The sequence below is a fragment of the Triturus cristatus genome, chromosome 8 (assembly GCF_964204655.1).
Source record: "Triturus cristatus chromosome 8, aTriCri1.1, whole genome shotgun sequence".
NCBI lineage: Eukaryota > Metazoa > Chordata > Amphibia > Caudata > Salamandridae > Triturus > Triturus cristatus.
The window spans coordinates 997,600,376-997,615,658 of NC_140591.1; the positions used below are offsets into that span (position 1 = coordinate 997,600,376).

Genomic DNA, 15,283 nt, shown 5'->3' on the forward strand with positions numbered 1-15,283 from the left:
CTTTATCAATAGTTGACTGTTGGGCTTTGTGTATTCCTCCTAGACAGCCACATACAATAGAGAGCTTAGGTGTGCCTGGATAGGCCATCACTGGCAGGATGGGCGGGCAGAGCTGGGCACAGACCTACTTGCGCTTGAATAGGCTATGTCCTGCCTCCACACAAAGGACTGCATATCCCCTGTAGTTAGTCTGGAGCCAGGGAAGGCAGGCAGCTTGTGGACTTCAAATGGATGCTTCTGGAAGCTTCGCCCACTTCAAAGGAAGAACCAAGTATACATATTGGGCCTCTGACACCAATTCTTAAGTACATTTCTGGACTTATGGAGGCTCTGCCGGAAAAGACTGCTGTGCGGCTAAAAGGACTGCCACTCTGCTTCCCTGCTGAATTACTGCCTTATTGAAAGTCTGCCTTGCTGGATTACTGCCTTCCTGCCTGAGTCAGAGGTATTGTACTATCTGAACCCAGGACTCCCAGAGTTACTCCAATGGCTAGTCCTCTGGCCTCTTGTTCAGAGGCACAGGGACATAACAGGCTCACAACCACCTGAACCAGACCCCAAAACCAGCTGGAGCGAGATCCTAACCCCCAAGTGGTGCCCCTTAGGTCCTGGACCATTGGAATGACCTCTGCAAGGCTGAATGTAAGTTTTTAGTCTCTTTGCTACCGCCAGCGGTACTTTGAGTTTCAAAAACTGGATTATTTCGGCATGCTCCCCAGCTGTCTAAAATTGTGGGACCAAAGTTTTAAATTCGTTACACCTCTGGGCAGATTCGATTGTCGTTTCTAAAAAAATGAGAAAGCTTCAGCAGACTTAAAGGCCTTCTCCTTAATCGCCTTAGTCTTTAATTCTGTCCTCGACGAAGTTCACCAGCATGGTGCGAGGGTACTTGGCATGACCTCTGACGTGTGCTGGAACATGATGGGCCTGCGTGATTGTTAAATCATTTTTTAATTCTGGAATTACAAAAGACTGTATCAAATTTCGCACCAACTTTATACATCCTCCGACGTCCTCACTATGTTCTGGAATACCTGTAATCCACAGGTTGGGTCCCCTCGCTTAGTTTTCCACCTGCTTCTGTTTTTCTCTAAGCCATAATGTCTCCTCCAGGTGTTCATTAGCTTTCTCCAGATTATGTATCTTAACCTTCACTGTCAGATATTCTTTGTTCCATCTCAATTAGCCAGGGAGAGAGACACCCCCCTCACCCCCCCCCCCCAGCTGTACACATACTGAGCCTAACTGCTCCCTCAGTTCATCCGCCATCTTTGTTTGTGTGCATATGATAAAACTTTCACCTCTTTTAAGAGCTCCTGAAGCATAATGACGAAGCCCTGGGAGGCTCGGAACTCTGCGCCTGTATGGCCCTAGAGCCATCACAACCCAGTGGAAGCTCCCCCGGCTCCTCTGAACCAGCATTGACACAGTCACTGCTAATAGTTACCCCTGGTTGGCTGCTGGCAGATTCCACAATCTGTCCTGAACTTTGGGAGCTCTGAAGGATTTCGCCCTGGCCCCTCTGTCGGAAAATAGATTAATTTTTGGCACTCCTGGCATTATTCAAGCTAGTTTGAAATAAGGGGTATAGGCCACCATCCTTAGTATTATCACTGGAGAGCCCCATTTTTCTGCCCTCCTTCAGTGAAAAATTATGCCAGTCTCCTTGATCCACCTCTCGCCCCTCAGTGACCTGTGTCAGTCATTCTAGCGACAGTGCTATTGGGTCTTGCGCCTCCACTGCCATGTGCCCCCTTGTGGGCCCTTAGCTCCCGGGGGCTCAACCTACCGCTCCTTCACCATCGTACCTCCAGCTTCTACGATCTTAGGAAACAGGGTGCTTGGGGAACTAGGAACAGTATCAGGAGAGTGACAGGCAAGCCTTTCCTTTCTTCTATTCTAGATCGCGTAGCCCACGCAGCTGCAAGCACCCTAGTGGATCCTGGTGCCCTCATCTGGGGGGTGCTTCACTCGGTTGGCAGGGTTTTCTTTCTCTGCGGAACATTTAGCTTATTTTGGCTGACATTTTCCTTGATGCACCATGTTATTCTTAGGACAACCAGCCACTCCCTGCCATAGTCTAACCCATGCCAAGCTAGGACGGTAACAGTGACCGCTTTGGGCGGGAGTTTAAAAGGAGAGTATCCTCTAACTTAATTAGCACTGCTGGTAGTTCATTAAATCCACTTCCGCAACATTATGCAGCACCACCAACCTTGCAAGCCGCTTATGGAGAGAGGGAGGGCCTTCAGTCCGGCCGGCGCACCGTGCAATCCTCCAGGAGTCCACAGCCTGCGAAATGTGGATAAGTGCTGGAATAAGCGCGATGTGCCCGCCAAAGCCAAGTGTAGCTTGAGGAAGCAGCTACAAAACCCATACCGAACCTCCCAGGGCCACCGACACGGAGGTGCATCTAGCCGCGTCACGTACTGCTGCCATGGGGCCGGAAACGTGGACACGTGCTACATGCATTATACTTTTTGTGAATGACAGATGGCTCTTTCAAATTGCAAACCTATAAATTTCAAATTGGAAGTTTTAGTATATGGTGCTGTGAGGAGCACTGTTATTTGTGTGTTTGATGGTTTTTAAAAAAAGTTTACGTAGGGAAGAGGGCCCATAAAGACACTGCAGAGAGTCATACATGCACAGCAGACCATTAAATACTGAATTATTTAATGAGTGCCTCCTTAAAACTGCCTGCTAAAACTATGGCATTTTAACTACTTTCCTTTGAAAATGCTGCGAGAATATGCACTTGTTGACCTTTGGTTTAGCTTAATTTTTGGCTGTGGGATAACCCTTCTTGAGTGTTTCGACTCATTTGGTTTGCCTCTGTGCAATTACACCTGGAATTTGCACCTTGCCTCTTTCAAAGACCAACAACTGACTCTTGATTGAATACAGAAGTTTGTATTTTACTTGTTGGCATGGCTGGTACATGGAACAACCTAGTACATTGGAGTTGCAGTGTTATGGGCTAACCCCCTAAGGTGCTAGTTTCAAAATACGGCCTGTGCTGACTAGATCCTCCCACACTCACTTGAAAATAAAGGACAACCTGATGCTTCAGCTCGATGTAAATAAAGAATGATGAGCTGTGGGAATGAGGGGAAGCAACCGTTAAAGCGAGAAGGGGTGGTTGAAAGTGAAGAGAGAAAAGTACTTCCCAGAATACAAACAATGCCATCAGTGGAAGAATACAAGTCAACCAATCAGAACATTTTGAGACCTAAATACGTCTGGGCGGGACAGATACATGAATATGAAGTAAAGCCATCGAATCAAGAGAAGATAACTGAAATAGACAGCAAAGCCATCCAATTATGAGCAGGGAAATGACCCAAAGCCCGCTGATGGTATATATTGAAAATACAGTTATCAGTCAACACAAATCAAATCCTGGCCCGTAGCCCTAATTTAATTTCTAGGTGAAATAGCTTTAATATCTCCTGTATCATGTCTATCTATTTGTGAAGTGTAAGAGATCTCCCCTCATGTAACTTTTCACAATACAAAAGATAGAAGGGTTAAACTCTATAGCATGAGATACATACATTATTTCACAAGGGAAATGCCATTCTCGCCAGTTTACTAGTAAGCAAGAGTAGTCCAATAAGCTGTTTGAATAATTATACCTGACTACTGCTCGGTGCCTGTAGGACGAGCTTTTTTGTGGTTCTGCATTTTCCGCAGTACATGGAGTGCCGTAGTTGCTTGAGTGTTAAATGCTATTGCATTTTTAATAGTGTTTCAGTGTATCAGCATTTAAATGTGAAGCTCGCAGCATATTTGCAAATAAAATACCTTCTGTGTGCATAAATAAATTTGCCAGAGTTCATTATGACTTTCTGGAAAAAGAATGGGACCACTGGGAGTTTGGGGTTTCTGAACAGCTGCAGAACTTTCTTTTATCGCCTGGGTATATTCCCAGCTTGTTCGATTAGCGCAGTTGCACATTTATTTCCCCAAAGCTTGTGGTTGTTAGTGGTTAATGTTCGCCTCTAAAATGTTAATGGCGCGGCCTTATTAGGCTCTCCTGTAGCACTGCCTGCAAAGGCTGGATTGCTTCCTTACCATGATGTTCTCTCCAGGGATCTCCACAGCCTGACAAAGAATGCCTGTTTCGGGGACCTTGTGCACCTTTGAAAAATCAGCGATAAGGCGTCATTTCCATCATCGTTTTCAGCACAAGCATTCATGGCGTGCCGGTAGTGTTCAACTTTTGCACATATATGGACACACTGTGAACAATCTACTTCTTGAAAAGTACACCACATTTCGAGTTTGACACTCTGGCAGCAGCGTGTTCTCCATCAAAGCCATGCCATGGAATTGTTGAAATGTTTTTCAGGTTTATCATTTTTGCGCATCAATAATAATGTGTACTATGCATTCTAATATATGATGCCATATATATAGACTGAATTAACATAATTACAATTGAAAGAAACCTCTTAGCATGTATAGAAGTGTGTGTATTAATGTGTCTTTTAGGCAAGCCACATATCTGTGTAAAACTTTATTTTGAACAAGATGGAAGCGATCTCTGTCACTCAGTCATGCTCCTCCCCTCCACAGATCCTCTCCCCACAGGCTGTGCAAAGCATAGTTAAACTGATGTCATAATGTTTGATTTCTACTGCTGTAGTCGTCCTGCTTATTTTGTATCTTCCATGGTGCAAACGTAAAATTGTAACTTGTATACATGTTTTCTGTGCCTTTACTGAGTTTAATAATTCGGAGAAAGTCTTATTGTAAAATGTTTCATATTTGTTCGAACATCTTCGGGTGATTTTAGCATTGTGGCATAGAGGGTGTTGAGTAATTCTTCGAAAAAATGGGTTAGTGCTTATGTGTTAAGGTAATCGCATTTATTTTTCTTGTGCTCTGATTTGCTAAAGAAATTATATTTTTTCTCATACCACAATGAGTTTGAAATATTGCTAGTATCATGTGAAATAATTGTGTATAATAAAAACCTTAACTTTAGGGTTGAGAAAGATTTTTGAGCTTTCCTTGATGCTACTAGGGATACTGTCAGTCTAATGACTGATTTTGCTGCTCATTTGGAACATAGAATAATTAGTGAGTTTACATACTCTGTATAACTGCTTTTAAAAGCCTACATGGCAATTACTCTGTTCGCCTATTTTTACATTTTTGTTTAAAAAAAAACTCTAACTTTTTATTGATTTTAGAACACTGTTATTGAGTGGGGTGCATTTGCTTAATACGCAACCTTACTCTACTAATTTGATGTTCAGGGAGGTGCCTTAATGCAGGAACATTTTGCCTCATAAAATTGAGTTGTAACACAGTCTCGAATTCGAGAACTGAACGAGGTAAATTTTGGGGTGTCTACATTTTTTGGTACAGTTTTGCTTTTACCGAAGACAACTGTTTGAGGATTGATGGAGGTGTTATTTTTGGCAGCAGAAATTCCACCAGGTTCAGTGTATGCTGTTGAAATGGCTGGCATTATGTGAACACTGACATGTATGCATATTAGAGGTGTAATGTCAGCGTCAGTACCCACATTTAATGTCTTTCTGAACTGCTAGGGAATACTTACCATCATACTAGAGGCCCAACATCCACTTTTCTTGGAAACACCTCACCTTTCCATGGCGTCATCAATGACCAGATACAGTGGATGGAAGCCTAAACTAAAATTATCCTACACCTTTGTGGACCTGATTGTGAAAGCAGTTGTTTTTTACTGGAAGCTTGATCATTTAACAAGCGTTCATCTTGGTAGCTACCCCCCCCCCCCCCGCCCCTTTTTTCTTTTCTTTGTGTGTGTGTGTGGAGATTGTGTATGCTACCGTCATAGTATTTTTTGAGGAATTTCCCAGTTACTAGCTTTATGCTGTCCCAACTCACTGTACATTAAGTTAAATGTTGTTTTAACTACAGCGGTGAATTCTTTTGAAGTGCAAGTGCTCTTTAGCAGTCTTGTCTGCCTGTATTGACAACCTAAGTGTTGGTGACTGGCCATGTTAAAACATCGTTTTTCTACTCCTTAAAAATGGCTATCTCATTGAGTGACGCAACATGCATTGCAACAGTTTTCTATCCTTTCAAGATGGCAGCTGCAATGAGTAGTCACCTTGCATCACAGATTGCGGCTGCCATATTGACGGTATAGAAAACATTGCTGTATATGCTTTCAAAGTGGACACTGTGTTGCTTGATGTAAGGTGACACACTTTGTGTCACGCAACGCATTGACCACCTTTAAAGTTTAAAAAATATTTTCTCTAGTTGTAACACGGACAGTCATCGATATCGGCTTGACCAATGCCAGCACAAGGCAGCAGTAGGAATTGCTGAAGTAACCAAGGAGAGTTTAGAACTTGTGAGACAGACAAGCAGACCAACATAAGAGTTGTCTAGAGAGGCGAGTAAATGTGAAAGGGGATCATCTGGTTCTGTGAGAGATGACCCGTGCAGCGAATTTCTCATTTGATTAAATACCATCACTCCTTTCAGAACATAAACTCGGAGGAAGATTTAGAGTCTGAGATTTTCATTTCCAAATCATGTGTGCCAAATGCTCGTAGGTAGTATTTTGCAAAAGTGAGCAATGAGTGTAGAATCAATTTCAAAATGCCAACTTGGGCGTCATTTCTCTACAAGAATGTCTAATTTTAGTCATATATATGTATATGTATGTATATATGTATGTGTGTATATATATATATATATATATATATAAATATATATATTTTTAATAATATTTTTTTTACTTCAGCGGACCAATGGGAGGCAGTACCACACAGGAACAAAATTAGATGGCGTTGTATATCTGCTGGTTTTATGTCGTTAATACTGACCATCTGATATGTCCCAGTTAAGCTGTGATTACATTGCTGTAACCATGACATCTGGTGAGGCCAAACTCTCCGGCAATATTTTGCTTTTCAGAGGATTCTCGGTTTTAGACTCTTTAAAGGTTTGACGGAGAAAAGCATCACTAGATCTGATAGGAGTCAACTGTAGGATTTCGATGAGGAAGTAAATGAGGTGTTGCAAGAGCGAGAATATGGCCCTTGCTAGTCCTCAGGTTTGTAGGATAGTTTCTATTTCGTTTATTTATTTTATTTCGTTTAGGGAATGTGGCCCGTTTCTCATACGTGAAGCACTCGGCTAGCTCTCTGTGGCAAGGTATCTTTATTGTCTATTGCTCTTGCTTGCGTCTGTTTCCAGAGCTTTCTCTTACTTCCCTCGTCTGTTTCTAGATGTCCGAGGAATTCCAGCAGTGTTAACATTTCTTCACCTCTTCAAACGTGTTTGTCTAGGATACTCCCCCTGAATTTGAAGATGCATGCTTTTACACCCTAGTCAGAATGCCTTTATTTACCATTGTCAATGTGTTTTTTCCTCGTCTTCTTCAGAACAAAGATCAAGAATAATCTTTTTGGGAGCTTGTTTGTCTGGGGAGAGATCTCTTTTGAATGGTAGCCTTTTGGATAACGTCACCCACTTTAATTCTTTTTTGTGATTCGGATCGTTATGTTTTATCTTTTGCAATACCACCATTATGTTTGTTCTGGTTGGTGACATGAACGTGGTATAAACTTTTGTCAGGGGCATGGGGCAATACGTCTTCTCCTATCCTCTGTGTAATACTGCATTGCTCTTTGTAATTCATCAGCTATTGATTCAAATACCCTTTGGTTTTTGGGGCTTCATCGTCTGTGCAACTCCTAGGTAAACCTTCCATCTTCTTGGTGCTGCGCTTCATGGTATTGTGAACTCCCTGCTTAATTAATCGCAAGCTGAGTGCTGCTGTTCGCTTTACGCCTAATGTTTACCTCCTCCTCGCCGAAGCCTGTCCACTTTCCTCACTTAGACCTCAGGGCTCATATTCCTACTTAGTATATTTGTAGTGTGTATAGTGTGCTGGCTGCAGTCATTCTGGCTTTGCTATTCGAGGATCAGTCTGCCTACCCCGACGTTGTAAATCGACTTTGTTTCCAATGTCTCCACACTGCCCGATCGGTGCTGTTCACCACACCCAAAGATGTCTATTTCCTGTTCTGTGAATACCCTCATGTTCTGCCTCTGCTCTCGCGCTGCGTTCACCTTCCAGGCCTCAAATGTTTACTGTCTAGAATTGCTCAGACATCGGAGATCAAATTGTACTGCGGTACTTCTCAGTTGAGCATGTATTTTCCATCTCTCATCTCGTCCAAGGTTTACCAGTGTGGCAGTTTTACTGCATGCGTGTTCATATCACCATATGAAATGCTGTGCAAACCATTGATCGATAACACCCATGCTTTCAAGTTTCCCCATGTCTTGTCATCATTCTTTTACATCAGAATTCAGATAGTTGAGTTTACTTCTTAAAATTGCTGAACGTTGTAGTGGTTCTGGGCAAATCATTTAATCTCCTCGTGCTTACCATAAAATAAAGGTGTCCTTGTGTAATGTAACTGGTGCTCATGTAAAGCGCCCTAATACCTTCCGGTCGAGTTTGTACGATATAAAACTGCACAAAAAAAAAGGAAAGGGGTATGTTGAAAAGACTTAATTTCAGAATCATTTAACAGCACGTCATATAATTAGTGCTCTTATGGTTGTTAATACCCCTCCCCACACGCCCCTGGTCACTACAAGGCAAAGGCATGTTGAGGATAGATGGAGGGTATCAAGTAAGATTATAAAGGTAGAAAGAGAGAGAGAGGCGGACAGTGATAGAGGCAGACATAGCCTTATTGTTCAGTGAAACTGGAAAATCTCAAAACATAGGGCCTCACTATGATGGCAGTCATACTTTTGTTGGACTGCCATTGTTTCGGAAATGGGACCACCCGTCTGGCTGTCGGCGGTCCCGCCATAGGGATTATGATGTGACCGCCTTCAAGGCGGTGACACTGTATATTCTTTGTATTGCAGCGTGTGCTACGGGCCCCCAAGTCTCTTTCTGCCTACCTTTTCATGGCCGGTTAACCGCCATAAAACGGCAGAAGAAAGGGACATTGTAATCCCTACGGCGGTGCCTGAGCATGCTCCGCCCCTATTGTAGGGATTACTGTCCCACCGACGGGCTCTTTAAGATCTGTAGCCGTCGGTCACCGCCCGCACTCCATCCGCCCGCCATCACTATGCAGCGGGTGGACAGGCGTGGTACGATGGCGGAGTGACCGCCACCGACAGCCTGACGGTGGCAGTCGCACCACCATGGTAATGAGGCCCATAGATCGGGGAGAGGAGGGAAAGTTTTGACATGTGATTGTTTTGTTTTTAATGCTGTTATTCTTTTATCAAGTGGCGTATAATACACTCTTAAAAATAAACTCATTTTCTTTAAACTTGGTATAGTGTGATTGAGTACTTGTTATCATTTTTAGTTACATGGATGCCATCAACAAATATGAATTCATCACAAAAACTGAGCCAAACGTCCCTTTTTACTCTGAGTTGGTCAAGGAGCGGGTCTGCCACTGCTTGTCAAAGGTGAGCTTGCTCTTCTTTTACAGATGAACATCTGCGTTCTGCCTCCATTTTTGCTGCAGGGCCTTCTTATATTTTATGCTTCTTCTTACAGAACCAACAAGCTGCTGAAGCTATAAAAACCTGCACAGAATTTCTACAACTACAACCCACCCATGTGAGGGCTCTCAAAGACCGGGCTGAAGCACTTTTAATGGAAGAGCAATACGAGGAAGGTGATTACTTGTTTCTTACCACTATCCTAGCATGACTGCCCTATTGACTTGAACCTTTTTGGACAATGATTTTGAATCTCCTTAAAAGTGGGTTTCCAGCACTCCCACATGCTTTAATCTCCCTTGTTAAGCAGTGTAACACATGACCCAGACTCTTGTTCTTTACCTTTTTCCAACCATACTTCAATAACATGTGTAGTGTACTTAGTCCTTCCTGCCCCTTTGAAGAACTCTTGTGGAATTGATGAGATTGAGGTTAAAAGCGTTGCCTAGTTTTTTTTTTTAGACCAACGTCTCGGTCCCCCCCTCAGGACGTAGATAGAAGAAGGCAGTCATACGCTATAATTCACAAATTCTTATTGGCAGTAGACTCCCTGGAACTTTAATACAGAGACACCCATACGTCCTGTTATGTGGTGAACTCTGGGACCGATATAAGTAGCTATAAATGTTAACCCACCGAAAGTCATTCTGTCTTCAGACAATGGCAGATCCCTGATGCAAATGCAGAATATCTAGCATCAAAAAAGATCTGGAGTAGACATAATAAAATGAACCTCTGATCAAGGAGAGGGGATGCATGAAGGCCATTTACAGCAAGGCTCTTTCCCATTTAGCTGTCATTTATTGTACTCGCTCTGCTACATCCATTCTCTCTCGTATCTTTCAACAATTATGTAAAGAAAGCCTTTTCTGGAAGTTCAAGAAGGCTCACTTTTCTCTTGTGGCTAATAATATATAATTGGCTCTTTTTCAACAGGGATGGAAGGAAGTGATTAAATACTAACGTATTTCTATGCCTCCTCCCACGAATCTATATGATGTCATTAAATCCACTTTATATATTGATAATCTTTTAAACCAAATAAGAAAAGAGAAGTGAGGAGGCTGGAGTTCAAATCTTATAGCAACCGCTAAATTCATATCAAGAGCTGAGTTGCGTAGGAAGAGTTTTAATTGTACATGTACCTTGGGATATGATATATGCTGTTACTGAGTTAGAACTGATGTCAACTGGGTCGTCATGTCCCTGCAGTGTTGGGTTGAACACTTTATCTTGTTGACTACCTACTGGTTATATATGGCAATATGTATGTTGTAAACTATATTATTCAATGCAAAACCTCAGTAAACAGATCAAACAAAAAATTAGCTGAGACTTTAAGTCCTAATGCCAATATTGATGAACTTATGCACATTGGGGTAGCACAAGGTCCTTTTACAGAAGAAGAGGATCACAGAAGGGTCTCTATTTGTACTGCACAGAAGATTGACACGTGATCTTACAGTACCCTATTGTGTGGAATTGAGCCTTTTTAGGGGCTCACCGGTGCAGGGGTTCACCCTTATCTGTCCACAGGTCCTCAAACAAACAAAGAAGAGATTGGCACTGAAGCTGGAATTCAAAATAACAAGTTTATTAATTACTCATGAGTGGGGACTACATGAATACAGCACCCTCAGGCACTGTAGGAGGTAGTCCACAGAATACAGAGGCCATGGGTCTTTTATACAGACTTTGTTGCAGAGTAGCATGGAGAGTCAAATAGAAGGCAAAAGCATACACAGGAATAGCTATTGACTAACATGGTCAGACAAATATTACTTAGTCAGCAGTGGGAGGGAAGACAGAACTGCTTACATCAGTTGAGATAGCCTGACAGTTACATTCTAAAACAGGAGCATTCTAGCAGCTACAGGCCTTTCTGAGCTTACACAGTGCTCTGGCTCAGTACTGAAGGAGTTAACTAGAGTTGATGACTCAAGCAGAATAGAAAAGCAAGCAACAGTGAAGACGGAAGAATCACATGGCTAACAAAATGGATGCCACAAACAAGATGGCTTCAGCTCATGCTAACAGAGATTATCAGCGATTTCCACAATTGGACCTAATGAAGTTTCAAAAAACCACAGGGCGTGCCGCTAATGAGGAAGGAGGCATTGGGCATTGTTGGAAATGACCATGTTTTTGCATTGTGTATCCTCAGAATTTTACCTTGACTGTTTTTACTAGATATAGAACCCTGTGCACTAAACCTCTGTTTACCAGTGGTAGAGTGCTTATGCTCTTCCTTTCAGCGTGTTGAAATAGACTCACCGCTAATTGGCATATGTACCTTACCTTTCAGACCTTAGTATATAGTACAAAAGTGTACCCAGGACCTCTAAGTTAAATAACACAAGTGGACTGCAGCACCCATTGTGGCATCCACTATGGTGGCAGTGTAAACATGAATTCAGGCCTACCATATTTAGCCTAGCAGTGCAGTTCTGAACCGCAAATTCAATCTGTGAAAAAGTCCCTTTTGACAGGCCTGAACCTTCCTTTTACATAGTAATAAGTCACCCGTATGTGGCCTTATTGCCCATAAGGCAGGGTGCATGTTATTTGACACAAGGACATATAAAACGTTAATGTTAAATACATTCTTACAGAGAAAAGGACCTATAAGCAATTTTCACCATAGCAGGGTTGGCTGTTCAATTGCAAATCATTGGGATACAGTTAAATGTATTAATGTTATCTCCGGCTAGGAAACGGCTACAAAGTTCATTTTGAACATTCTGAAATACTCATTACAAGCCCAATTCACTGATGAAGTATGATTTGTAATAGAAATATTTAAAAAGTACTTTTAAAAAGTTAACTTTTCCCTGCCTGAAGCCTTTATAGGGCCCTTTTGCATGAGCTTCAACTGTCACCTGACAGCTGACTAGCCCACTTGATGAGGTGTTATCTTGCTTCCAGAGTTGAGATAAAGGCCTTAGGTGTGGGGAGGTGTCTTGTTCCCTGGGCAGGATGGCCATCTGGGCTGTGTCCAGGAACTTGATTAACTTCAAATAGGCCTACCCTGTAACATGCAAATGTTAGCGGACACATGGGCAGGGCCCTTCTTTGTTGCTCCAGTCAGCCAGGCACCATCCCCAGTTGGAAAGAAGCTGCACCCGAGGACTTGTTGATAGGGACCACAGAGGAGGGTTTGCTCATTTCCCTGGCCACACCTCTGGGGTGGGCACATGAGCTCTGCCCTTGGGAAGAAAGGCTCTGCCATCTTGTCTTTTGGTAGAAAGGGGCACTGTGGAATTATTTGAAATGGGGATACAGGAAATGCTGCAAAAGTGGATAGGGTCACCCCTAGGAATCTTTACCCCGTTGGTTAGGGAATTGATAGGAGTTTCCCCCACTCACAGGCTGGTGCCAGATATAAAGGTTGCATCCTCAGTACCCTCCTCCGAAAAAGATTAGAAGAGGAATGGACCTGCTGTCTGTGACTAGAGAGGAACCTAGAAGATTGGACCTGCTCCTTCTCTTGTACCCAGGACAAACTAGTAGATTCAAAGGGTTGACCTCCTTTTCAAGCGTCAGGGGCACAACAATGCATAGTCATTTTCTGTCTGCAGCTGACCAGTCCCAACAGGACCTGTCCTGGAACCTGCTGCAGGACTCTTCTAGAGGGAGGCTTGTGCCCCTTCAATCTCCCTTCTCCCAAGTGCTATCTCCAAGGTCCTGGATCTTTAGCTGGTATCTATGTACTCCTCCTACCTTTTCCTGAAACCAGGTATTTAGAAACTTTTCGGCTCCAAAAAGCTTTAGGGAGCTAGGACCAGCCTGACAAGCCAAACTGTCAAAGGTGTGTTGCAGCTGTACCAAAAAGTCAAATTATTTTCGTGTGGTGCTTTTCTGCAGCAGCTAATTTAGGGGGAACTCACCAAGAATGTATCCAGCTTTATATAACCCTCTTTGGCTTTAGCCTACAGCCTTGCCAAATCTGAGCTCCAAAAAGTGTCTTAGTCCAAAGATAGCCGTCTTCAGTGGGCAAAAGGCACAAAAAGTATCCTGCCTGGGAGGGACCTTCCTTGGGTGCGAAATTCAAATTCATCCTCTCCTCGGAGCTTACTCACCATAAGTCAACAGCTTCACCGACACCTCATCCAGCGGGTATCCGATGATGTGGAGCCTTTTTTTGCCACAGCCTGCTTCCTTGCCGCACTGAGGATTTTTGACTTCATTTCAGACTAACTCCGAAAGTAAAACCTCTGATTAGGTCAACCCTGTTCTCTGTATCCAACGCATGCTCCATCACAGTCAGTCTTAACATGTGCCTAAGTATCGGTGAACCTCAACGAGATTCCATTGTCCCGACGTAACTCTTTTTGGCACTATTTTCACGTTTAAACATTAAAAATGCATGACTCTGGTTGCTCTTATTGGAATTTTGTTGTTTTTGTGTCATTTTTTAAAATTAAAATATTCACTATTTTTGTAGATTGATTTGGGATTTTTCTGATGCTGCATTTAGACTTTATTACTGTTTTAATACTGCATAAATACTTTACATCTTGCCTCTAAATTTAGTCTGTCTGCTTTGTTCCATAGCTACCAGGGGTTGAGTTCAAGTTTACTTTGTGTTCACCCTGACAAGGTTTGTGGTTATTACTTGAGGTATGTCCTCATCCTCACCCCTACTAATACCCAATTTCTTACAAGCATCTTACCACTTCCTTTGCCTAGACTCTGCAAATGGGTATTTTTTCCTTTTACCTGTTACTATAAATCTTCAGGATAATCTTCTATCTTCTGTCATGCCTTGTTAGACTGTGGAACAACCAGGTTGTTAATTAACAAAAAGTGAGCAGCCCATGATAAGAATCCAATCCAAATGAAATCTTAGTGTAATATATTACACACAGTGGATGGATCCCCACTAATTTCTGGATCAATCCTTGAGTGCCATTATCCTTTGGAATAAATCCGTTTTAGTCATCTGGAACATCAGACATTTGATTTGAATGCTTCTCTTAATCACACTGTGCTTTTCGGCATTCAGAGGTTATGTCCTCGTAACCCCTATAAAAATTGGAGGTCTAGTACAATCACCTTAAGTACTTAATTTTTTAATAAGCACTGCCTACAAGCTGACACCTACATACAGTCGCAAGAGTTTGTCAAATCCAAAGAATCAGAGTCAACATTAGCTTCTCTCCATGGTTCCTGAACATCTTCATTATGTTGCTGGTGCATTCTAAAAGATCAAGAAAAATAATTGCATCTTCATTGCACTTCTTAATTGTACTATTATTTTAGAATGTGGCGTGAAGATTCCTTACAGAAGGAGACATTTACCTCAGCGAAAGAGGTTTTAAATCAATAGCTGAATAAAAATGACATCACCATCGGGAGCAGTTGAGGTGTGTATTGATAAGAGAGATAAGAGACGACTTAATGAGATCGCTATCAAGGATTACCTTCTGCCTATAATTAATGGTATATTGGGGTCTGTTAGGGGAGCATAGATATTTGTTACTGGGGAGCGTAGATATTTATTACTGGATCCATGAAGATCCTAGCATCTCATCCGTTCAGGATTAGAAATGGTAATGGACGGAAGCCTGTGTTCCTAATATCCTTCTATTATTCTGAATATAGGGTCATGCCCTTTGGCCTGAGTAACTTTCTGTCAGTCTTCCAGAAATGTATTTTTCTGCATGATGTGTTGATATTTTCTAGGGCTGTGGAGAAACAACGGAGGCATAGCTTTGACGTTCTGCTGCCATGAAGGCCCATTAATTTGATATGAAAGCCTGAAAATGTTTCTGTGAAA

At 42.4% G+C, this 15,283-nt stretch overlaps 1 protein-coding gene across 2 annotated transcripts in view; it reads left to right on the top strand.

Annotated features, from left to right (window-relative positions):
• The window catches only part of DNAJC3 (DnaJ heat shock protein family (Hsp40) member C3), a 251,902-nt gene that overhangs the window by 177,041 nt on the left and 59,578 nt on the right, over nt 1-15,283 (top strand). For both annotated transcript variants that reach the window (XM_085622545.1, XM_085622544.1), the window contains exons 8-9: nt 9,363-9,468; nt 9,560-9,680. In XM_085622545.1, the coding sequence (XP_085478671.1) occupies nt 9,363-9,468; nt 9,560-9,680 (227 nt within the window). The remainder of the gene's footprint in view (nt 1-9,362; nt 9,469-9,559; nt 9,681-15,283) is intronic.